General features: G+C 28.8%; 1 protein-coding gene across 1 annotated transcript in view; it reads right to left on the minus strand.

Moving 5' to 3' along the window:
• Window positions 1-933: 933 nt before the first annotated feature.
• LOC136974751 (cholinephosphotransferase 1-like) overlaps window positions 934-27,795 on the minus strand; it is a 33,498-nt gene continuing 6,636 nt past the window's right edge. The window contains exons 4-10 of the mRNA XM_067269727.1: window positions 25,730-25,874; window positions 25,347-25,488; window positions 15,349-15,433; window positions 14,505-14,645; window positions 14,084-14,233; window positions 4,202-4,324; window positions 934-1,784 (exon numbers count right to left, since the gene is read on the minus strand). Coding sequence (XP_067125828.1) covers window positions 1,521-1,784; window positions 4,202-4,324; window positions 14,084-14,233; window positions 14,505-14,645; window positions 15,349-15,433; window positions 25,347-25,488; window positions 25,730-25,874 — 1,050 coding nt within the window. The 3' untranslated portion in view covers window positions 934-1,520. The remainder of the gene's footprint in view (window positions 1,785-4,201; window positions 4,325-14,083; window positions 14,234-14,504; window positions 14,646-15,348; window positions 15,434-25,346; window positions 25,489-25,729; window positions 25,875-27,795) is intronic.

Raw genomic sequence — 27,795 nt, forward strand, 5'->3', positions numbered from 1 at the left:
CTCAGTAGAATTAACAATTGCATCTTTAACATGGGTGAAATTTAAAAAAGTTAACATTTTTGACCTGGTTAACAAGCCAACTTGATGCATGGACAATTAAAAGTGGAAATTATTCTTTCTATTTTCAACTGTCAAAAACGTTAGAAGTCTTTAAACTTAATCCACTGTTAAAGATGCAATGATATTGTAGTTAATCTTCATCAAATATTGAATTGAATTTTCACTTATCCACAATATTGTTTTTTACATTATTATTTGTTGAAGTTGAGTGCAAAATACTACTAAACTTAAAGCTTATTTCCTATTAAATAAATTTCATTTCTACAAAATGCATTGATCAGCCACTTCATTACAGACATTAAGTCTATTACGTTAATTTCCCGATGTATCAATATTTCAAAAAGAAATTATGGAATATAACTCGTGTGTTCACATGCACTCTACATCCATGCAATTTCTCTACCTCAATAACTGAACTCTATAGATCACTACTTGCCTACACAGAAAATATAATTGTTGCTATGTATATTGAATATTCCTCTATCTTATTTTATCTATTTAAAAAAAAAAAAAAATTATCATCATCTTTATTTTAAATTATTAAATTTTTAATCCTGGAATAGTATTTTTATATATTTTTAGATGGATTCTCCTAGTTACAATTCTTTGAGTAAAAACATTCATTTAATTATGAATAAATTTAATTCATTATGTCATTATATTTATTTAAATTCACGGAATCTGAAATATTCTTGAAATTTATTAATATTAATGAATTTTCTACAGTATTCTTTAATAAGCAATTTAATTTTTTATGAAAATTTAAGTTTCTTAATTTAGTTTGAATTAATGTTTCCGTTTAATAATTCTTTCTTTTGTATGTTAAAAAAAAAAAAACTAAATTTCAGATATTTAAAAACAACGACAAACTAATTTAAAATAAACAACACATTTTATACATAAATTCAAAACATACAAAATGCAAAATAATATATACAGAAATAAATTATACAAAAAATGACAATCATTTATATATTAAATAATACAATTGATTCAATTCATGAAAAATTTTAACTACTATACATAATACAATAAATACCATATACTGTACTCTATCTAAAAATCATAATCATAAACAATGTCTTGGCTGTCTTTAAAAAAAAAAACATTTCCTTACATAAGTATCATTTATAGCTATAACAAACCTATTAAAAACTTTTAAAATAATAATAATTTAAATGAGCTTTTAAAAATTCTAGCTACTTCATGTAACTTTTATCAGGATATCTTACTTATTATACAGAAAATATTAAAATATAATTCCTCTAGTGGTTGTTAGTAATTGAGTCGTATAGATTTTAGTACATAAACTAAACTTTAAAATATTAACTTTCCAGTTTGCTATGTTCAACCATTTGTTTGCCTTTTGAAGGGGGAACCATTATTGCCATTCTACAGGTTTCTTTATTGTGCACTTTTGTGTAATTGTTGTACTTCCTTCTAAATTTCATATTTAATCTTCAATGACTGAAAGCGGAGAGGCAAGCTTTACCATGAATCATGCCGCTCGCAAAGCCGGCACCTGCCATGTAATGTTGCTGCTTGTGTGCCATCTCCTTGATTTCTGCATTATTGAGACCGTTAACATAATATCCCAAATTTCCATTTCTGCATCGAGGATGGCCGGGTGGATATTTCAATGAGAAAATCCAGAGATCGAGAGCATCTCTTAAATCCCAACTGGCGTATGTGAAATAGCGAGCAAAATCCATCAAACTGTACACCTATTAACCAAAAATAATTGATAAAAATGATGGTTAAAAAAAGTTGTTTCAATTTTCCTAATGTTTTTAAAAACATTTTAAACATTTAAAAAATTTTTAAATACAGGGCAGTCACAAAGTCCTGCACACAATTTGAAACAGTATAACAGAAGAGATAATTGATCTAAGATGATACAGTTCACAGCAATAAAAGAACAACACAAATAGTTTTTATTTGGGTTTCAATACACCTCTACACAATCACTGTTAGTAGCTTGCAACATATCTAATTGATATTCAATCTCATACCATATATTATTAAGCATGTCTATGGTAACATTTTGGATAGCATCAGTGATTTTGTTTTTTAGAACAACAAAATTGAAGGTTAGTGTCATGTAGATAATATTTAATGTAACCTCACAAAGAAAAAATCCAGGAAGTATAATGTCTAAATGATTGGAGAGATCATGAGATAGGTGAATAGGAAAAATGTCCTCCCCATCTGGAACAGCTTCGATTCAATTTGGCATGAACATCCAAACCCCAATAAGGGACACCATGCTGAAATATGACCTGAGGTTTTCTCAGAGATACAGAAAGACAATCAACAAATATTTGGACCAATTTTCTTTTTTTTTTTGCAGAAAACAAAGGGGCTAATGATTTTGTTGTGAAGCAATCCATATCACATATCTATCTTTGAGTTATCACAAATACTATATGAGTTTCAGATCCCCATATTCAAATAATGTGTCAGTTGACTTTGCTGCTTGGATGAAAGATTGTTTCAACAGAAAAAAAAATACTTTAGTTAAGTATTAATTATCCTCATTAATATGTGAAAGCATAGATTGTGAAAATTCATTTTGTCATGGTTTATCATTTTGGTTGAATGATTTGGATATTTTGTAAGTTGTATGCATACAACTTTAATCACTTAGAATTTACAGCACAGTTGTCTTTGGAATATGCAATTCTAATGATGAACATCAATTTGATTTTTCAGGGCTGTGCCAATAGGCTTCTTGCACTTGCTCTAGATCTCAGACAACATGGACAGTCAGCCTCTGCATGGTCAGTTAGCAACCAATCTTGCTTCATTAAAATTACATATCTACCTGTACTGTAATATAGTTGCTGTTTATTCAATTTCTATACACAGCATCTCTCTAATCCAAAAACTTGTTTGCTAGACTATCTCACAGCTTTCTGGTTAGAAACAGCTTTATTTTATAAATTGGACTACAAATGCATTTTGGCTTGGTTTAAGTTCCCAACCCCTCTTCAGTGTATTATATAAAGACAAATTAAATTTTGCAATATCTACAATTGTACGTCTTTATATAATATCACTGAAGATGGGTTGGGAACTTAAACCAACCCAAAATGCATTTGTACTCCAATTTATAAAATAAAGCTGTTTCTAACCAGAAAGCTGTGAGATAGTCTGCCAAACAACTTTTTGGATTAAAAAGACATTATATATATAAAAAAAAAATCCATATCTACCTCTTAATGGAATTAATATGTTAAGGATCCTTTCCATATTTTCTGGATAGTAATCACTGATTTCATTTCAAGACAGCCACAACCCACACTACACCTTTCCAATAATATCATTATTTTGGTTTAGGATGGCATTTGGTACCATACCTTTGTCACTTAACCTCAAAAACTGTTCTTCTATTCCCTCAAACTGTATAATCTTGTCATTACCTTATCTGTTATACTATTTCATATAAATAGAAATGCATTGCAGTATTATTTTGATTATGGAATTTATTATTTTTTGAAATTCTAATCTGTGGTTGCTAAGAGAACCTTTTCCCCTATGCCAATCATGGATTCAGCCAGGTCCGTTTAAAAGTGCCAGATAGTGAGGGATAAAACCTGATATAGCCAGAATAAATTAGTTACAAATAATTCCTGAGATTCCTACACCCAACTTGAACTAATCCCTCAGAGCAACAAGCTGATTCCAGACATTTGGCTGTCTTAATGTAATGTTATAATCAATCACACATAGTCAAAAGCAATTCTAATCCAAAAAACTCACTAATTACTTTACATAGATGGACAATATACAATAATTAACTAACATACAGATTAAGAGTCTTTTATTTAAAAAAAAACAAACATTTTTTGAATTAGAGATATGACCCAATAATAACACTATACAATTATTCACATTCATATTGGTATGATTTTGCAACACTTATATCAAAGATTAACTCATGCAAATGAAATTTTGAATAGATCTTTTATATGATTTTTAATTCCATCTATGTCTCTTGGCAAATGTTTTTGGAATGAATATATTAATTTAACCAAAACTTTTTGTTATTCTTAAGGTACATTTATGACAATACAATTTACAGTAACATATGATACAATTAAACTAAAAATCGGTATATAATGAATTATAGTATACATACCAGAGTACAAAGCAAAGCAGTATGATCTGGTAGGAGCCATAAGAAAGCATTCACACAGAGCAAAAGTGGTGCTACTAAGCATCCATCCCAACGATCCATATCGCCACGTGAGACATTTGTCATCTGAAATAATAGGAAATAAGCAAGTCTAAGTATAATTGAAAATAATTTAAAGTAATATCAGAAAGTTTATATTTAATAATTTATTTAATAACAGTATTATTAAAAACATTTAATTTGGAAAGAATAAAAATTTATTCTTTCCAAATTAAATGATTGTAAAGATAAATAATAAAATTTATTTGATTGAGATTTCTTTTTGGAGAATTTAGAAGGTATAATAACAGAATTGATAATCCTATATCAAAAATAATGAACAAAAAGAAATTGTTTTCATTTTTGATTATAGAAAATTTCTAAAAAATATCTTAGAGACAACACATTTGAAAATGTCAGATCTGGAACACATTTCTTGAAAAAAAGAATATTTAAGAATTTTTTCCTATTTAGCTAGATATGAAGCAATTGCTTTAATGTACAAGGTGTGGCGGAAAGAATGTTCTAATTTGGAATGACAATAAAAACAATACAAAGAGAGATAGAGAGAAAAATCTTTTATACGTGATAAGTACACAGTATGCCATAATCGGGCACCGATGGAGAGAGCGGACCGCGACCATGTTTAGACGTGTGTGTTTGTGCTCCATATTCGGATTGCGTCTTTTCCGGATTAACTCCACGTTGGTGAGTGTTTTATATATCATTTTAAAGCTTAAAACGAGCTCTTTTGAACGCCGTTTAACGTTTTTTTCTCCGATTATTCTTTCAAAAGTTACGGCAGTTTTTCGGCCGCGACCACGTGGCTGTATAATGGACGGCTTTTTTGCGGGAATTTTGAGCCATCGGTTTCTGATGTTTATTCCGCTGTTCTCGCCTCTTAATTTCGGTGTGTTTGATACCTTAATTACCAACTTCTGCCTATTAGTTACTTAATAACTGCGACCGTCACTGGCAACTTTTGGCCGCTCTTTCTTGACTGTTCTATTTGGCCATTGGCGCTGGTTTTGGCGTGCTATTTGTTAACGTTGCCCTTGTTATTGTTAATTTTTCGGCTTCTGGTTTTCTTTTTCTTTCTCTCGCGAGTAATCGTGACAGTTTTTTTTAAACAAAGGGTCAGCGTTCATTGTCCTTGCCACGTGGTTGTGCTCTCTCCCCTAACCGACCCTAATTCGGTCGCTTGTCTCGCTCCTTGGAGCGCTGCTTTTGGGTCGCTTTGAACGAGCCGTATATCGTCGGAAGCGTGTAAATTTATAGTTTTTCCTTGTATTACTGAATTTGTTCTATATTGCGTCTTTTCGTACTCTTCTACTTGATCCTAATTCAGTTTCTTAATTTGCCGGTTGTTGCCAAGCTACTATTTGCTGGCAATCGCGTATTATTTCATTTTGTAGTTATAATTCTCTCTGCATCACTGACGAATTTTGTGATTACTTCTGCGTGCATTATTGGTGCACCATGGACCCTAACATTCTATCGACGTTTTTGGACAATGCACATAAAATCGCCGACGAGATTAAAGGTTACTGCGCGGACAATCGCAACAAACATCTCGGCACGGCAGAGCATGTGCGATACATCTCCAATCAGATCCAGAAGATTATAGACTTTGCTGAATCCACCATTAACAAACTCAGCCCACCGGTGAAACATCTCACCTCTACTGCTACTACAATAGAAGACCCAGCCCGTGCATCCTCTCCTCTGGGAGGGAATGCTCCAGATATGCAACCCATGGAAATAGAGATAACCAACAACATGTGTGTCCCTCCATCCCTGGGAACTCCCATATGTAAGGGACCCCTGTCCCCTAATCATAACGAGTCGTTGCTTACCGGCATGACCCCATCATTGCCCATCCTGCTGCCACCCAGAAATAAACTAACACCTGATTACCACTCTACTGATCTCAGTAAAAAACTTGCAGAGATCATCACCAAGATTGATGGCCTGACAGAATGCAACGAGGAGATCCACAAGAAGATGGAAGACATCTCTGAAAAGCTTAATCAAAGAAGCTCTACAGGACAACTAAAGGAGATTTCTGGAGAAATAAACCAATTACGAGTAATTACAGACTTTAACTCCACTCCCACTGAAAAACCACTGACGTACAGTGCTATCCTCCAATCTGGGAAGACCATAAATCAGATTAATAATATAAAACCCCCGAAAACTCCTACATTAAGCACTGAAGTTTTACTTCTGTACCAAAATAACAATGACAAAAGTTGCAACAACCTAAGAAAACTTATTTATGAAAGGATTAAACCGTCACAATTAAATATAGGTATAGAGAGGATCAGAAACATTGGTAACGGTGGCCTGGCCGTTGAACTGAAAAAGGCAGCAGATGCTCTTAAATTACAAAAACATATAGAGGAAAAAATTCCTGAAATATTAATAAAACAACCAAGAAAACGACTACAAACATCATACTCTATTCTGTGCCTGCTCAAATCACCACTGATGAGCTTGCGCAGCTCATCTTTAATCAAAATGATACCGTAGCCGGAATTTCCACAGAAGAACATTTTAGAGAGGTTTTCAAAGTAAAATTCGCCATGGGGAAAAAAGGAAATGCCTTCACAAATTGGATAATTGAGGTAACACCTCAAATTCGAAAACAACTATTAATGCTTGGAAAAGTCAGCTTGGAATGGTCTTGCTGCAGGGTTGCAGACTTCTGTCCTGTCTTGCAGTGTTTCTGCTGCTGCAGATATGGCCATTCCACTAGAAACTGTAGCCAATCCACTGCAACTTGCAGCCATTGTGCTGGCGATCACACCTTTAGGGAGTGTGAAAACAAAGACAGAAAACCCATCTGCATAAATTGCAAGCATGAGAAGGTCAGCAACCATGAACACAACGCTCGTGATGGCTCCTGCCACATTTTCCAAAAAATAAAGTCCAACATAATACGACAAACTGATTATGGCCAGACAAAATCATAACAAAATTAGTTTTCTACAGTATAATGCTGGAAGAAGCATAGCCGCGACTTCCATACTCAATAGTATCATGCACAACTACGACTTCATTACTTTACAGGAGCCATATTGTATAAAAAATAAACCGGATTGTTTCCCTACCAACTGTACACCGCTCAGGGGCACCACCGACTACCCCTGGGCTGTGTCCATCGTTGTCAATCATAACCTCTCTCTCCTCCATCATGGGATCTTAAGTACTCAATACATCTGTTGTACAGAAATCATCGTCAATAATCACAGATATATTGTTATTAATTACTATTCTCCAAAGGACCTAGATTTTGACATTCTCCTCAACAATATCCAGTGCATCATGAATACCTTTAATGATGTTTACTTTATAGTCGCTGGAGATACTAATGCTCACTCCCCTGCTTGGGGAGGTGAACGCTTGGACCGCCGTGGCCGCCTACTCGAAGATTTTTTTGCCCGTAATGGTCTGCTCATCCTCAATAATCCCCATTCCCCACCTACCTTCACATCAAGCCAGGGTCACAGCTGGATTGATGTAACAGCCTGTTCTGCTAGCTGTTATCCTTCAATCACCAACTGGAAAGTATTGGATGACTCAACAGACGACCATGCTATCATCTCTTTTGAAATTGGTACCACCTCCCCTATCAACAATCATCCTCGTTCTAAATATAATTTAAATCTTGCCAACTGGACTGATCTACATTCTTTCCTTGACTATAACCTTTCTGATTGTGATCATGATGATCCTAATATAGCCCGCAGTCGCATTGAGCACAATATTAACATCATAGAAACTGCCTGCAAAAAGTTTATACCAAAGTATACCAATAAACGCAAGCCTGTCCCATGGTGGACACCTGAACTGACAATTTTACGAAGGGAACACATCCGCCTAAAGAAGACCTACCAAAAATGCCACTCCGAACCCCAGCGGTCTAATTACAAGCAACAGTACCTTGATCATCTCCATCATTACAAAACCGAAATAAAAAATGCAAAACAGGTGTTCTGGAGGCAGTTTTGCACCACTGCCTCCAGAAATCCATGGGGCTTCATTACCAAATTTTGCACAGGTAAATTAAAAAAGTCACAAATTCTTTATTCCAACACCTCTGGGGAGGACTTCTTTCATGTCTTGAACAAAAAAATGGACAGTTTTTGCTTGGAGGATCCACTAGAGCAGGACTCTGCAAACCATATCCAGATTCGCCAAAGCAACGACACCCCCATCAATACAGATAACGATCCTGACTTCATGCCACATGAGATTGACAATGCCTTCTCCAGCCTCAGAAATAGGAAATCTCCAGGACATGATGACATTACACCAGAGATCGCAAAAATTATCTGGAGTCTCATCCCGACCAAACTCATCCATCTGTACAATGTCTGTCTCCGGCACGGCATTTTCCCTGGTACCTGGAAGCGGGCAAGAATTGTCCCTGTCCCGAAGCCAGGCAATCCTGACGAGAGCAGACCCATATCCCTACTGCCTGTCCTCGGCAAGGTCCTGGAGCGGCTGATAAACAACAGACTTCTGTGGCACCTGGAGCACAACTCCATCCTCCATCGCTCCCAATTTGGCTTCCGCCCCCAAAAGTCTACAGCCGACGCCATTAACAAAGTCGTCAGCAATGTCAATCATCTCCTGGACAATCATAATTATGTCCTGGCCATCAGCCTGGACATTGCAAAGGCATTTGACAGTGCATCGTGGCCATTGATATTACAGAATCTTAGGAATATGAATTGTCCTGCAAACATTTACAAGATTCTAAAAGATTACCTTTGTGACAGATCAGCCACGTTACAGTGTGGAGGGCACACTATCAGCCGCAGCGTTGTTCGCGGCTGCCCTCAGGGTTCTGTATGTGGCCCAATACTATGGGATATCATCTTCAATGACTTTTTGGTGCAGAATTTTGGGCAACACAACACAACTGCATATGCAGATGATGCCATGGTGCTCCTCGGATGCCGCTCTAGGGCAGACATTGAGAAAAACGGAACTTGCATTCTGGATAATATTTTAACGTGGGGTAAGGAATATAAACTAAACTTCAATGTGCAGAAGACTAGATGCATAGTTTTCAACAAACCTGGACACCGCAACCTATATTTGAGAGTCCCCACCATTAAAATGGGGGGCCATACTGTAACTGTTAAAAAGAATATCAGGTATTTGGATGTGGTGCTCAACCACAGGCTCTTATGGACTGCCCACACGGAATATATAGCGGAGAGAACTGGCCGGATCTTTAATACTTTTGCCGGCTTTGCAAGAAGAAGATGGGGCCTAGCTTCTGATGTAATGGAAATTATATACAATCATATTTTTGTCCCTATTATCACCTATGCTTGCGGCAGCTGGGGATGGGCTGTCCGCAAGGTACACATCAAACGGAAGCTCATTGCAGCACAAAGAAGTGCTCTTATCCACATCTCTCGGGCCTACAGAACAACATCCAACACCGCTCTTCATGTTCTTTCCAAAAAGGCTCCAATTGACAAATGCATTAGTCTTCAGGAAAAGATATAGCATCTTAAGTGGGGCTACAACATACAATCCACTGGCAACACTATTTATCATCAACACCTCGAATGCGCCGTACATTTCGCCCATACTAAACATCCTTCTTCTCCCCACAATCTCAACTTTCTGCCATCTGACTTCACAGACATTGAGATTTTCACAGATGGATCCAAGAATACCACTAGTGTTGGCAGTGGGTACGTTGCCTACCATAACAATAAAGAAATTGCCTCGGGGCAGTACAGGCTGGGGACAGACTGTACTGTCTTACAGGCAGAAATGATCGCCATCCAGATGGCAGTCGCCTGGGCAGACTAACTTCACGCACAGGAGCATCGACATCATCTCAGATAGTGCATCGTCCATCGTTCTACTTAAGAAGAGATCTCACCATCCCATCTCTACCATAATTCACGATACTATTGATAATTCTAGCAATTCCTATCACATACTCTGGACACGTGCACACCAGGGTACGCCCGGAAATGAAAGGGCAGATGCCCTGGCAAGAACCGCAGGGGAAAATGGTAATCTTCCTATCACCTACAATCAGCTGACCATTAAAACTATCAAGACTATCTTCTGGAAGGACCTGATTATATCCTGGCAGCAGGATTGGGATACTTATAACCACCCCACCATGCATGACTTCATTCCTAACATCGAGCATTTCCTTAACTCTCGCTGGTATAGGCCCGGCCAGCTTATCAGCCAATTCCTGACCAACCATGGGAGTTTCCACTCATACCTGAAAAGATTCATCAACAAGCCTAACCCCAACTGCTCCATTTGTGGGGTAATGGATGGCAGTCAACATTACATCTATGACTGCCCCATGTTGGAGTTGGAAAGATTTCAACTGAAGACAACCATCGAGGCACATGGTGGCACATGGCCAATTGACTGCGATAAAATCTTTGACAACAAAGATACATATGAAGCCTTCATGACACTTATTAATAATTATTTTGTAAGGACTACTGTAAGTGTCTACAATTAGTTCCCATTCTGTCCACATTCCTCGACTCTGTAATTGGTGTCCCTGCTTGTTTTTGGTGTCTGTATTTGTCTATACACATACTTTTAGTGCCTGTATATTTGTACCTACATCTGTATACATATCTATTCTACTGTGAATGTTATTTTTATTTTACCTGAGATTCACTCTGTGACTGTGTTTGAATTTCTGCATGTGTATTTATGTATTAAATCATTTGTGTTTAATTTCCCTCAATACTTTGTTATTATTGTAACAATTTCTATGTAACTATTTCTATATAACTAATCTTTTGCATTTTGTATATTTTGTTACAAACTAATTTTATTCTAGTATCTAACCTCCTTTACTCCATTTGTCACGCGTTAATTAAACAACTGTATCTGTAATTTGTATCATTGTTTTGAGTTTGTACTGGGTTATACTTGTTGTGGCACCCAGATACATTGTACACAATGTGTTCAAATAAAATATATGTCTATGTCTATGTATGCCATAATCATCCATTAGGTTTTAAAGAGTGCATCAGTTAAATGGCAACCGTCAATGTAGATGCAGTTTTGAAGTCTCTTTCGGAAATTCTGCATAGATCTGCAGACCATGTCCAGTGGAATAGCCATGATTTCTTGTGTAGTTGCTGCCTTGAGTTCTTGCAAATTTGTTGGTCAGTGTTGGTACACTTTTGATTTGAGATAGCCCCACAGAAAAAAAATTACATGGGGCGAAATCCGGCAAACGTGGTGGCCAACCAATATCACCCTAAAGAGACAAGATGGCCCAGAAACAAGTTTCTGAGAATTCCAAGTGATCTTGCTGAAACCATACATCTTCCAGATCATTAAAGTTGAATAAACCATTAACTAATGGATGGAAAAAATTCTCAAGCAATTCACAATAGCGCTCTGACGTTACTGTCACTTAACACTGCCTTCTTCAAAGAAATAAGGACCCCATACACCAAAATCACCTAAGGCACACCAAACCATAACTTTTGGACTAAGGAGTGGTCACTGGTGGAGTCATCAAGGATTACTGTCAGACCAGTACCTAAAGTTCTGTTTGTTGACCATCCCTGATAAATGAAAATAGGCTTCATCACTGGAGATCTGTACCACTGTTGGAGGAATGCTCTGCAGAATATCCTGATACAAAGTTTTACGGATTGGATAGTCCCTATTATTCAATTCCTGAACGACCATCATTTTGTAGGGATGCATGTGGAGCGAGCTGTGTAAAAGTCTGCAGACTACAATCAGACATGTTTAATGCAGCTGTGTGTTTGTGTGCAGATCGCTTGGGAGACTGCTATATGGAAGCTGATGGAAGCTGCTAGAGCTTCCATATCTTCCAATCTTGTTACGCTTCTAGGGCAGCCAGGACTCTTTCTTTTTAAAGCTGAACCTGTTCGTCTAAAATTTGAAACCCAATGACAATTGTTGATGCAGCCAGAACCGGATCATGACGCCCAAGCTAAAAGCATATTCAGAGAGCCCATTGCATCATTATCATAGATTCACCGTTTGTAACAAACTCTTCAACAAAAGCATGATGTTCTCCGCTCCATGCCATGACGGTAACTAAAAATGGCATGCGCAAACAAATCAAAAGAGACCATGCCCACTGCTGTACCTCTACTATGAGCAAAGCAATGCTTTTGCCAAATCAGAATGTTCTTTCTGCAACACCCTGTACAGACAACAAAAAATGTAAGAAAGGTATCAAAAGATAAATCATTTGAGGTAAAGTTGTATTTTGTATACAATGCAATAAGGATCCATTAAAATCTAAGATAAAAAAACAAACTGTAACAAACAAATTTTCAGATATGAGTTTTCCATTTTGATTTAGATTCATGTAAACTAAAACTTATAATTGAATTGATAATTTTTTCTTTTCATTATAAAACTTGAAGTAGCAACTTTTATATACATCAAATTAACATTTTTATATAATTATGCAATTAAAAATTCCACAAAAGAATATCTAATGAATTAAAAATAATATAAAACCAAGAATTGGCAAAAATAAATATAAATATATCAATGTTTTGGAATATCACTAACTTCAAAGAGAAAACCCTTTCTAACTTACTTTCTGAAAATATAGGGATAATTATATGAAAAAACATATTTTTCATATGCATAATTATCCATATGCAGTTTCCATATAATGGAAAATTTCTAAGTATACCACTTAGAAAATTCCTGAATATATTGACTATTAAGCTATATTAAGAGCATAGGAAAACTTCACTAAGAATATTTTTATTCTAAGAGTTCAAAAGTAGGCAACTATTATTGTTTGGCACAACTAATTAACTAGTAAATTATTTTAAGAAAGCTACAGTAATGCTAACATTTAGTGAATAATAAAAACAAAACATCAAACTAATCAACTTTACAATATTTTCTTTGATTTTAATAAGGCATTCTCAGGAATAAAAATTTATATTTTCATTTCAATGTACAGTACATTCTCAGATTTCATACATTATATTCAAAACATACTGCAGATTATGTACAAGGAAGAGCTACAATATTCTTTCTAAAATATCATCTCGGACTAACTATTTATAATATATTTATTAACAATACATTCTCAAATCGAACAAGATGTTAATTAAGGATTATGCATTGTGAAAACTGCAACAATAGAAATGTTTCTAAAAGGAATAATTAATGTAACTTTTCAAGCACTTATTCACTGTAATAAGTTAATTCACGTATCTTTAATTGAGATGAAATTAAATGCTATATTAGAAATGTTAGAAGAAATTTATGTTTTACCTAATAAATACTTAATCATTTTGAACTGAGATAATTTATCTTACATTTAAAAAAAATGCTATGAATTCAAGAATAGTTTACAGTAAGCCTCTGCTAACTCAGACAAATTATTTTAAAAAATAGTACATTAATTTAAAATTCTTGATGAAGAAAAATAATAATTAATGAGTATTTTCAATATTCAGATGACTTTTCAATATCATGCACTACATTACTGTAATCAATGTTACCAAAGACACTTTATGCTGTATTCTGCACTGTCATGAAACTTTTTAAGCTCATTTCTTATAATAATAAATAAGCTGTGTAACCTACTAAAGCTAAGTAAAATTGTACAGTGCTGATCATAATAAATTATTGTACATCCACCTCATTTTCCACATTATCTGATAAAGCACCATGTTAATTCAAATTTTTGTCAACTCTGAGAACCTTCACCCAAATTAGTCTGAGTTAGCAGGGGTTTACTGTAAATAGTTAGATTGTAAAAATTGTTAAGGAGGGGGGGAAATCAAAGTCTTACAAAAATATAATACTTACCACTAACTTTGTTGTCAATTTAGCATAAGCAAAGCCAAAAGTAAGTACGAAAACAATGCAATTAACTGCAAACATTCCAGATGCATAGGCTTTTAGAGTTAATAAAATCAATATAATGACAGGTAATATTGGATTCCAAATTTGTGGTCCCTTTCAAATAAAAGAATTTGAAAATAAAAATTATAAAATCAATTTAATAAAACTGTATCAACCAACCAATTTAAAAAGTTTACTTTTAATATATCAAAGAAAATAAAATATTTTTAATTATATAATTTTATATTGTTAATAGAAATTATATAGAAGATATATACACATATTATTATAGGAAATATATAGTTATATCTTCTATATAACTATAACTAAATTAAGGTTACCCACAAATACAATAAATACAATTTATAACACAAAAAAATCTTACCTTTTTGCGAGGAATATTAGCAAAGTCATCCAATGGTGTCTTTTTTCCTAATATGTAGCCAATATTTATAATCAGAACTTGGATCACCGAGATAACAGCTACAGCAAAGATCATGTGACGTATTTGAATATTTGGCAATATCTGCAAATCGGAAAATTTTATGAACATTGCATATAAGAAATATTTCTTTATGTACTTAAATATAATTAATTATAATTTTACAGCATAAGTTAATTATTTAAAATGCTACAACAGTAATTTGTAAATAATCTTTACGTCTGATTTTGTTATTTATCATGTATTACAATAATTGGTTATATTATTTAAACAATTTTTGAAATATTGTATAAATGCAGTCCTGAACACAATTGATTCAATCTTAGACATGCCTAATATAAATATAAAACATGCAAAATTATGCTGAAATACTCAATTATTCTATTCTTGTCTTACATATATAGCACTCCTACTAAAATGGAGTTTTTATATTACAAACTGCATATTCATTGCTTCATGATAATGTTTGCATTAAATTTAAAAAAACAAAAATTTACTCCACTGAACTGTTTGACAAATATCTAAGCTAATAGTAGATTAATTTAAAGAATAAATATCATCTTGCTTCATCAACTGTTATTTTGCATTGGATACATGTCAGGAGACATATCACTAAATGTATGCTATTACAATGTAAGACAATTTTCTTTGCCCATCCTATGTAATCTTGAACACTAAGCATGCTTGAATTTGTAATTTATCACCTAACTTCTTCAAAGAATTATTCATGAAGTTACAAAATAATTACAAACAAAATCTTAATTATTATTATTATTATATATATTACCTCAGTCTGCCAAAATTGCTGTCCAAAGACTGATGTCAACAGATGAATTATAATTATGCAAAACTGTACTTCTGACACATCAATTCTAAGTGAAAGAAAATATAACATTCTTATTTTAAAAATGCTAATACGTTACTTACTTCACAGAATTGAAAAAAAATTTAGATAAATTTGTAATATTTAATTATATTTGATTTAACATTTCTTTATAAATATTCAATTCCATGGTGAATACGTTTAGGAAGAACAAAAACTTCATTTTTACTTTTATAAGTTGATAAACTTTTGTCTTGGATAAAAATATATATATATTTTTTGGAATTAATCCATTCCAGTTTTAAATCCTAATATATAAATAGAATAATGGTAAATGTTATAAAAAAATAACATTAAAACACTTACAACAATACAGCAAAAAAGTACAGTTAGAATAATAAAAATAAAGTGTTTGTTCTTTCCAGAATTAAACTAAAATTATTGTTTATCATTTCCCTTACATGATCAACAAATAATTGAAGGAATGGAGTAATGAATATAACACTAATTTTTTTTAAAAGATACATGACGGCCCTAATTTTTTATTATTATTATTATTTATGCACAATACTAAAATATTATTATTTTAGTATTGTGCATAAATAATAACTTTGTTTCTAAATGTATATTTATAAACAAAGCATCTTAAAGTTGTGCTTTATATATCAATGTACAGAAAAATATACATTTGTGATTTAATACTTCCTTCAATTAATGGTTGGAAAATTAATTTTAGGAAGAAGTCAGAGGAAATAATTGTATTTATCATAAAAAAAAACTATTCTGTTTAAGAATTTTCAAATTTAAGAGTTATTAATGAGCTGTAAATTGTAAAATACTATTAAAATAATTTGATTTCTTCATTTTAAGGATGTTTTTCAAACGAAAATTTATATTTATCTGTTAGTGCTCACAGAGTAGGAGTTATATTATTATAAAAATCAAAATAATATAACTTTATATAAAATTTAATCATTAAAAATATATTAAACCATAAAACTTTTGTTACATAATTGTTTATAAAAAATTTATTAAATATATATAATGTTGTTCTTTTTTATTAGTTCATTATTTATAATTTCAAAAAACTTTTTAAATACAAAACAAAAAATAATTTTAATATATAAAACAATTCCAGTTTGAAATATTTTCAAAATTAATAATAAAATTAGGACATTATAAGAGAATTTTAAAATCAGACTAAAATCAAATGTGCATAAAATAAAAATGTACATGAAAGGCTGCACTTAATTTCTATATAATTTAGTTTTATGGCTTAATATTATATAATAGAATTAGTACAATACTTAAATTTTAATTTAAAAAAATATTAAAATCAAATACAAATAGAATTATATGAGAGTGTAAAATAGATTTTTCTGTATCTGTTATAAAATTAAATATTATAAAAAATTGTAACAACAAATAAATTTTTCAAGTTCCTACTAATTTTTTAAATTCAAGCCTGAATCATGATTAAGTCACTCTGAATTCGAATCATAATAAATTCGTAATCGTAAATCACAGAAAATTTTAGAAAATTGTGATTAATATCCTCAAAATATCCAAGATTAAAAAATTTTAATATGTTGATAGAGAGTTATCACATTATGATTAGTTCCAAAATCTTAAATTTTAGAATAAATTTACAGCTAGTGTGTTTAAATATTTTTTTTAGAAATTTAATTCCCCTTTTTCATCATTTTGATAATTAAAATTTGATTATATTCCTATATATTATTGTATTAATTTTTATTATAGCGATATGGATATTTTAGAAAGCTCACATATTAAAATGAGAATAAACAACATTAAATATTAATTATCATCATCATAAAAGAATTATTTACCTTTAAATAATTTATTCAAAACAGTTATTATATATAATATACAACAAATCTTATAATATACTTTAAAATATTGCATTAAATAATATAATTACTATAGTATCTGTTTTAAAAAAATTACATCATATTTATTATAATTAAGTATTATTAATTATACTGTACTGTACATTTATTGTAAATTTATATATACAAAATTAAATAATACTTGTGGTATAATAATGTATTCTTTTTTAAATAAAAGGTATGAATAATGAATAAATTAAAAATTAAGAACAAAATTTTAAAGATTTAGTGAATTCTTCATTAAAACAATTTTGTTTTTTAAACTGAGATTTCGTTATCTCTGTACAAAAATTTAGAAAATTTATTACATTAAATATTCTACTGTTGTTATTGTTAAAATAGTTTAATTATCAATAATAAAATTTATTTAATACAATTAAATTAAAACCAAAGTACAATCTCTGTTTATTCAATTTTTTTTTTAATTTAAAACTATATCAGTAGATAAAACAGTCAATTAATAATGCATAAATGGAACAATATATATTAAACAGCAAAAAAAAAAAAATTATATTAAAGTAATATCATTTTATATTTTGGTAATTTAAGAGAGATTTAAATGGTAAATTTTTTTCCAAATGACTTAGACATCAATCATTATATTTACTAATGGAGAATTCACTACTTTCATAGAAATAATTTCATAATGCCTTAAAAATGTAATTCTTTTATAATAAAAATTATAATTAAAATATTAATCAAAAGCAATATTTATTTCATATTTAAGATTTCTGGAAAGTGAAATAATAGTCATTTTTATGAAATGTATACAATGAAGCAATTTTAAACTGATTACAAATCCATTGATTTTCAAGAGAAATAAATAATGTAAAAGTTATATATAACTTTTATACTTTAATAACTTTGTTTTGAAAAAAACTTATATACATTTATATATATACAGGGTGGGCCAGCGAAAACGAAACGGCAGAGTGTTCGTGTTCGTCCAAGCAAAACGCTCGGACAGGTCGATTTTATTCTCGAGGGGACATCTTTTGCAATAAAGTTTTTGCGATTCTGAATACAACAGACAACAAAAAATTTTAAAAACTCATTTATTTTGTATTAAGTAAACAAGCATTTATTTCGAAAAAAATGTTTGTTTAGTTAATATTCAGAATCGCAAAAACTTTATTGCAAAAGATGTCCCCTCGAGAGTAAAATCGACCTGTCCGAGCGCTTTGCTTGGACGAACACAAACACTCTGCCGTTTCGTTTTCGCTGGCCCACCCTGTATATATATATATATGTATAATGTATAAAGTTTTTTCAAAACATTTTCTTTTAAAGAAGGATATACTTAATGCATTTGTAATTTGATTCTTGTTCACTTTTTGTATGAACTTTGAAATTCAAGAAAAAGCATAAAAGAAAATAATGCTCTTATATCAGTTGTGTTCTATTTAACAAGTTCATCTTAAGCATGAAAAAATCACCAGACTGAATAAAAAAACTGTTGCCATATTGCTAACTGGCTTGAAATCTGGCATTAAATTTTCAGATTCTATTATCCACCCAGCGGCTAAATAAACAAAATCCTTATGTCTATAAATATGCAAAATCTACATCCAGTTCCATTGAAACAATGAAAGCTAGTTTTCCAAATCTTTTTGCATTTCTTGATGTTTCAAGGTCCAGAGTCCAAAAATGTAAAAATCTTGGGAGGTCAATTTTTGACCGACTGCCATACTTTCCCCGTTACCCATTACCCAGACAGAGTGCTGATTTTAACTTTTTTTTATTGCTTCATCCATTTGTTTTTGGTTGATGTTAGTTTTATCCACTCGTGACTTGAATAGAGCACACTTTACATGGATAAGTTCAAAATAAGCAGATTGTTACTTGCTTTAACCAAAAGACTTGGATAAAGTTAGCATTAGCAGAATAATTCTAATTTTATCCATGATTCGTGAACTTTAGCTGTAAACACATATTTTTTCATCATGCTTTTATATTTATTTTCATGTTCAATGAATTTTGAACAATTTTTTAAATATTTTTCTTATAATATTTCTTTTAATGCATTGTATCTAAAAAAATACACTTTAAAGAAATATAAAATAAATCTAGTTTCTCAGGTCATATAATAATTAAGATTTAATTCTAATATATAAATTATTCTTGTTTTCTTTTTCCTATATAATTTCAGAACACTTATCCATAATTAATCTTTATTATCAAATTCCATTTATTGAATTGTCTTACTGATATATTTTTATAGAAATATATTACAATAAAGTTAAAATTGATAGGAATAGAATAACAAGTTCAAGAGGAAAGTGAAGGGGGAAAAAATACATTAAAAAAAAAATATATATATATATATATATATAAAACAATTATTCTCTTCATATATCTTAAAATCTCTTAAATTATTATTGATAAAATTATCATCCATGACTGTTTTTAATGAAGATTTTGTTTTTTTTTTTATTATTGAAATGAGCCTGCAATATGGTCTGAAGACTGTTTCTAAACTATATTACATTCACCAGAATTTACAATTATCACTCAATTCTACATAAAAATATTCAATAATATAAAGCAATACATATAAACAAATTCTAAAACCCCATTTTTTTAATAATGCCCAACAATCTGCCATACTACTGGGCTCTTATTGGCAATGCATCTGCATGGTGAGCAGGAGTTATGAGTTTGATTTCCACTCCAAGCCAATTGTTTTTTTCCAGAAATTTTAAATTAAAAACATTAAAATGTTTTATAATTATTAAAAGGAAATTAGGCTGCCATCTCATGATAAATTTAGTAACTGTCATGAGATGGCAGCCTAACTGCCTACCTCTAGTCAATTTACTTTATATCTAATTATTATAAAGCAATGCATTTCAAACATATACATAGTTTTATGTAAATGACATTTTGTCTAGTTTTTCAAATACTAAAAATAGTTTTAATCAAGTTTCTAATTCTTTGTTCATTAAATTGTTCATTAAAAGGACAAAGAAAATTAAGTTTAAATATAAAATTTCATATTAAATTATTTGAAAGTTTATTTTTAATTATTACGTTATCTCTTACAAATGCTGCTATTTACTATATATAAGTGTTCCGTAAATATCTATTATGTTGAAGATAAGTTAATTTAACCTGAAAGCAAGATATATTTAAAAACTTATTTGCAAATTCACATTCCAAAAATCTTTTCTGTTTTTTGGTTTTTTTAATATCTTTATATAGAAATATGCAGAGATGCCAACTATCTAATACAAATTGGGAGACTAAACAAAAAATAAAATAAAGCAAACTTAAAACTTTAAGATTTAAATGATTCTTTATTAATAAAAAAAAAAACAATATTCTATAAATAAAATTAATTAATAAATATTGTTATTAAAAAAATATACAATAAAAATTCTGTTAACTGAACCAAAATTTGTGATGAGAATTTTTGTTTCATTATTGGTAATAAAAAATGCTATTTTTATAACATATTTAACCTTTAGATTATTCAGTTTAAGAGTGACATAAGTGACTGCATTAAATTTATTGTTTTAATATTAAAAAGTACTGAGAGATTTTATTTTCAACATATTTAGTTGAAAATAAAAAAAATTTAGAATCATCTTTTATTTATTTCTAAACAAATTATATTTTCAAACATTATACCAAAATAATGACAATGTAACTGTGATTTTTGTCTCCTGTTTTGTTCCCTATTGTTGACATCTCTGACAAGAAAGAATAAAAAGCAAATTTCTGTATGTAATTTAATGTATGCCTTAAGTAGACATCTTTTTCACCTGACAATTATAGCCAAGCTGTCTTGCTGGCTTGACACCTTTCAATCTGATGATCCACATATTTGGCTGCTCTGTAAGAGGATAAACTATAACAGGGCAGAGCAGATTGCCATGATTATAATAAAACTAAGTTAGATTCAAGGCTGCCAGGAATTATTTAAAAATTAAGATTATTACAAATACAAAATTTCTGTTTTTTTAAATTAAGAAACGTGCACATAACCCTTCGATATTCAGTAATTAATTCATTCCTTATCACATGACGTACTTGTTAAATGACATTACTGATTTTATAGCAAAATTAAAACATTTTTTAATGATGATGAATGTATTACATTATTAAAAGTTTATCTAGAAAATTATAGTTTTATTGTTATTAAATATTTATGAAATTATCAATTGCTTTAGAAAATTTTATAACTAAATTATTTTATATTTTTATTATTCATTTATTATATCATCAAGTATATTTTTATATATTTATTATATCAATTATTATTTATATGTAATTATCATTATTATATCATATCATTCTCACTACATATAATTTGTGTGTAAATGATAATTTTATTTTTATATTCCACATGCTAATTTTGTAATCTTGAATCTATGCTTGATATATATCACTATTTTAACACAGACAATAATCATCATCATCATCATCTTTGTTAAAAGTGCCACATCATTTTCAAGATTGCATTTTATTATTTATAATTATAATTTTTAGTTATTATCCTGTATAATTTATTTTTTAAATCTTGAAAGTATTTTTATACTAATTATAAATTCCTGCATTATAAAATATAAGTTCTGGTGTCTCGTCATTGTTAATACAGCTGAATGCCAAAGGGTGTAATATAGAAATATTTTAATATTTATCAGTTTTATAACTTCAATATAATAATTATAGTTTAATATTTTATAAAATTATCAATAGTATTTATTATATTCAGTTATATCTAAGATTTACATTAAAAAACAAGAGCAATATTTACATTACTGAATCAAGTTCTTAGTATTTCACTTTTTTAAGATTTAAATATTCAAAAAATTTATAGATTTTTATTTATTCCAAACTAGCAGATCTATTTTATTATATGGTGCTTAAAAATACAAGTTGAACAGATCCAGTAAAATGTTGTATGAAATGTTTGATGTAAATAAAAGTAAAATTCTGATTTTTTTTTAAATGTCAAGCTATAAATCTAATAGTTTAAGTTTATAATGTTTAATGCTTATTTGTTTAAAAAGTAAGAACTAGATTTCACTTGAATTTTATAATTTTAGATTGAGCTTGTATCATTAGTATTCAGCACTGATTGCTTTATCTAAAATAAATATTGTTTATTAATTAAACTCTAGATACATTATTAACTTGCAAAATTTCAAATGTAATATAAAATATATTAATGAAATTATTTCTTCTTTAAAACATTTTTAAAATGTCAAAAATATGAATAAAATTCTATAAAATTTATTGATTAAAATTTTACATTAATAGCAGATTCGTTTAAAAGATTTTTTAAATATATAAACTTACTCAAAGGTTAAGATGTAAAGCATATTAGATATTGCAAACTAAATCTTATGCATTTTTGAAAACATCAGAGAAGTAAATTGGTGATATGATTATTATTTAGTTGAACAATTATAAATCTATTATATTGAAGTTATGTTACTTTATGTTTTTTCCAAATAATTTTTATTAAATTATATATTTAAATAAAATTTTATATTAATGTAATAAATTTGAATTTTTTTTTACTGGCAGCCCAGAATATTTAGTAAAGCAGTGAATTAAAATGTTTGAAAATAATAATTGTACAGATAATTTAAATTTTGGAAAATTTAAAAATAAAACACAAATAAAATTATAAATAATTAAAATTGATATAAATTAATAAAAAATTATCATAATAAAATAGCTTAAAAATAATTAATAAATTAAATTTAAATATCAAGTAAGCAATGGCTTCCACTTATTTAATTTTGTGTTTACAAATTTTTAATCTGACTAAAATCATGTTAAAGTGCCTTTAATTGTTTGTAAAGTAATTTTTCTTAAATTTGTATTTTTACTTATTTCTCATCAAAAAGTTGTTCTATAGCATCAACCTTATTCAGTTAAAACTATGATCATTGAGAAAAAAATAACAGGAAAAAGTAAAATATATTAATAAATAAAGAACAAAAATTAACTTAAGAAAATGAATTAAGAAAAAATTAATGAAAAGAAAATCAATGTAATGAACATGAATCTCTTGCAATCAGAAATGTTGTAGTACAGTATCATTTTAGAAAGATTGCTATTATTATAATTAATTTGAAAGAAGAGAAGAGAATAGTTTTTGAATAAAACATTCATTCTGTTTTACTTGAAGTTTTATTTTTAAATTAAACCAATCAATTTTTGAAAATAGATTCTTTTAGATTTATTTAATTTACAAAAATTGTTTATTTTTTATCAAGAAGTACTTATGAATGTAAAAGATATAAAAAGAGTATAAATCAAATTTGATAAGTTTTTTTACCCATTGAAATTTTACAAATGCACAGTTGTTGAGCAAAACAATTTGTACTGTACGTGTATTTGATTGTGGAATTATTGAATTAAAAAAGCTACAATACTTTTAAATAATTTTCTAAAAGCATACAAGTAACATGACCAGTTGGAAGTTCTCCCCCCTCACAACAGTTATAGTAGTTACTTATAAAACATTACTGAATTTTGTAATTTACACTAAAATAAAAAGTTGCTTTAGATTCTTTAAATTTATTATTAACAAATGAAAAGTTTGTGTTTCAAAAAGAGAAATATTTAAATATAAATCTAAAAATATTGAAGAAACTTTATCTAAACTTTTTCTAACAAACTGTAGTTTTCATGTAATCAGTCATATAAATTAATTTCAACTTAAAAAAGGTATAAAATATAAATCATTATTTAAATATAATTATATCATTTATATATGGAAAATATTAAATGGCCATATATCAAATTATGTACTTGTTTCTTACTATAAAAATTCAAAATCAGAAATGTATACAGTTAGAATGCATAAAATCAAGATTCCATATAGAATTAATTGGACTTTATATCATCAAATCTTAATTTTTTGTTTTTGCAGTACATTAAAAAGAATTGATTTATTCAATTCATTTAATCATGTTAAAATTGATTTACTCAATTAATCAATAAAGTTAAATTCTATGTAAATTTTAAAAAAAATGAGTATTTTTCTAAAAATTTGGATTTAATGAATTAATTACACTGTTACAATTTATTCAGAAACATCTTAAGTCAACTGTTTCAAGTGTGACATATTATTAATACAAAGAAAGTATTTCAATTCTGCTCCAAAAACTTCACTTAATAAAATATTGACACTTTGGTTTAGTAAGTTAATGCATTAACTTGTCTTCTATGTTATTACAGGCTAAACACACTATTCATATACAATATCATTCAATCAGAATTTCATTGTTAGCAATTCATACACATATAAACATTAAAATTTTTTCCAAAGATATTTCTAATGCTTAAAATGAAAATTATTACACAATATTTTTTAAACAGTTTTTAAAATTAAAATATTCTATTCCATGTAACATGGAGTGTTTAAAATTACATTATGAATACATTGCAGACAGAATTTTGGAATGAACAGAATATAATTTTCTAATAATTCATTCAACAACTGAATTTATTCTTGATATAAACTGTATTAGCATCATAATATTTTATTCATTGTATTAATTTATCTTTTAATGGAAGCTCATTGCTTATATTTAACATATGATTTATATTGTATTAATATAAAATTTGTATAAAAAAAACTAATATTTAAAATCAAATTTCAATAAATTTTAATGTTAAAAAATTCCCATCACCTGATATATTGATGCTTTATGAAATATAAACAAGTGTAACATTAAATTACAAGATTCTTTTTTTATGCAAGACTTTTTTTTTTTATAAAATTTTAATGAATTAAAATATCTCTATATTATCAAAAATGTTTAATATCATCTCTATCCAATTATGTTAACTAAATCTCAAGTTAATAATCTCCATAAATAAGCTTTATAATTTACATTTAATATATTTAAATAATTATTAAAATAAATTTATAAAGTTTTGTATAAATTTAATCTATATTCTATAAATGTAATAAGAGTAAAATAAGAAATTTTTGTTTTTAAATGTCTATGTAATATATGAAATTTATTATAATTAGCAATTAAAACTGAATGTATTAATTTATAAAATTAAAAAAGAAAAACTTACTTGCCAAACACCATTGTGTGTGTTATATGATCCTGCCAATGAGTAGAGAAAAATGCTAGCATTGATGATGAGAATAGCACCAACATCATGAATGGAGCATTTCCTAGTTGTAAAGCAATAGATGCAGCAAGGACAACAAATACTATAACAGCAAGAAAAATAATAAATTTATTTAATCAAACTTTTACTGTGGTTTGTATAAAAAGCATTTTTATTATGATCACAACTTCATTGATAAAATTTAAATTTTATCGAGGAAGTTGAGAAATTCATGATGTTCAAGAAAGGCCTTTTTTTTTAAACAAAACAAAAAATTTTAAATAAGGTTATTTGAAAATTTCAAAAGACACATTCAGCATTCTTCTATAAAAATATATACTTACTAGTAGAAACAGCATCACAACCATGATCATAAACTTCTTCAATCTGAGTATTCTGCACTTTCAATGCTTGTTTACCATCCATCGCATCTAAAGTTTGATATATAAAGAGTCCAACTGCACATAATAAAAATGTCCACCAAGGTGCCTGTTAGTATACAATAATAAAAGAATTAAATATTTACACTAACACATTTAAAAAATATGAATTAAAAACATATTTTTATATTAAAAGTTTCACAAATAAAAATTATAAATAAATTAAGATACTAAAACTAATCAGGTTTTTATAAAAGCAATATTTTTTTTGTATCTTATTCTTTTTACTATGTAACTTTAAACTAACACTTTAGTATATACCATATTTACTCACATATAGGGAGAGGTGTGATTTTAAAGCTCAAAATAAAGAAAATTAGATTTATTAATACAATTATAAATTTTATTTTGTTTAATCACAAGTAAAATATCAAATGAACGTAAATGCACACATTGTCCTGCAAAAATTACTGGCAATTTAAACTTTAAGGAAAAATCTTGTAAAATTGACAACATAATTTGTTCATGTAAAGCTGGACAATCGCCAATTCTTTCGACATTTTTTGCCAAATCGACATTTTTTGCCAATTCTTAACAGTCGAATCCACTCTCTGTCGATTACACTTATGAGTTTCTCTGAATTCTGATTTCTGAATAATCATCTGTTTTCACATGGGAATGGATTAAAACTTATATTGGGTTCCTGTGTGATTTTGGAATTTCAATCTGAAATTCAATTCAAAAGCTTTGCTTTTCCTATTGCTATTCACCTTTACTCCTGACAATATACAAGAATGATTCAAACAACCTGGATAAAATATTCATGTTTTTAAATACAAGAGGGTAAGCATCCTGTTAAAAATTCAAATACATGGTTCACAAAAATTAATTGCAAAAACACAAAGAATTTTTGCTCGCACGTATAGGGACAACCTAGAAATTTGAAGCTATGATAAATGAATAAAAACCTCATCTTATATGCAAGTAAATATAACTTTAAAATGATTAGAAAAATTATTACATCTAAAAGAAAAACAAAATGTAGAATTTAGAGAATTTATGTTTAATTTCTCATTTATAATTACATATAAAAATAATACCAGTTTTATTCCGATCATTTAATTTTACAGAATATATCAGAAATACTTACTGAAAAATTCTATATAATATTTCTGTAATAATTGTTTTGATATTAATAATTTTAGATGAAATAGTATAGTGTTTAAATCTATTAACTTTTTATATGTAAAGCAGATTTAAATAACATCATTATAATCATTTACATCAGCCTTTTGAAATCATACAATACACAAAAATACATCTTATATCAAATATATGCAGACATTATTTCATATCAATTGAGAAAGAAAAAAAACCTCTATTTTTTAGAAAAAGCATAGGTTTAGGCAATGATTTAAATAAAATAATCATACTGTAATTTGTCGCTTATATAAAATTACATGAAACAAATGTTACTGAAGCTTACAAATGCTCAATTTTCAAAGAAAACAAGCTGTGAATGAAACATTATTTAATAAATACATTTGAGTAGCCTCAAATGAAAGGTCAATTCTGCCATTTCCTCATATGTGTGAAAAAGGACAAAATGAAACAACACTCTTCTTATGTATTGTCTACTTTCTTAATTTACAAAATTTAAGAAAATTCTTAAACTTTATTTAGCCTACTTTCAAAATACTTGTACTAAATTTTCTTTGTTTAATAATTTAAAAATGTCATTTATTATATAATGTCATTAAAAAAAAAATACAGAAGTTCTACACACTCATTTTTAATTTCTGATAAAGAGGAAACAATTAAAAGACAATATATATTAATCAGAATTTTTCGTAACTATTATATAAATGTTGTTTATTTGAAAATATTATATAAAAATATTGCAAAACTGAAAAACAACAACAGGACACTCATTAATAGGGTATATTTTAAATCTTACTTCTCCATCTTTTCCAATGATTATGACTATGCAGAAATAAAGTAATCAAGTTAAAGAAAAGTGATATATGCAT

This window comes from Centruroides vittatus, unplaced genomic scaffold, assembly GCF_030686945.1.
Source record: "Centruroides vittatus isolate TY-2023 unplaced genomic scaffold, ASM3068694v2 contig_10, whole genome shotgun sequence".
Taxonomy (NCBI): Eukaryota; Metazoa; Arthropoda; class Arachnida; order Scorpiones; family Buthidae; genus Centruroides; species Centruroides vittatus.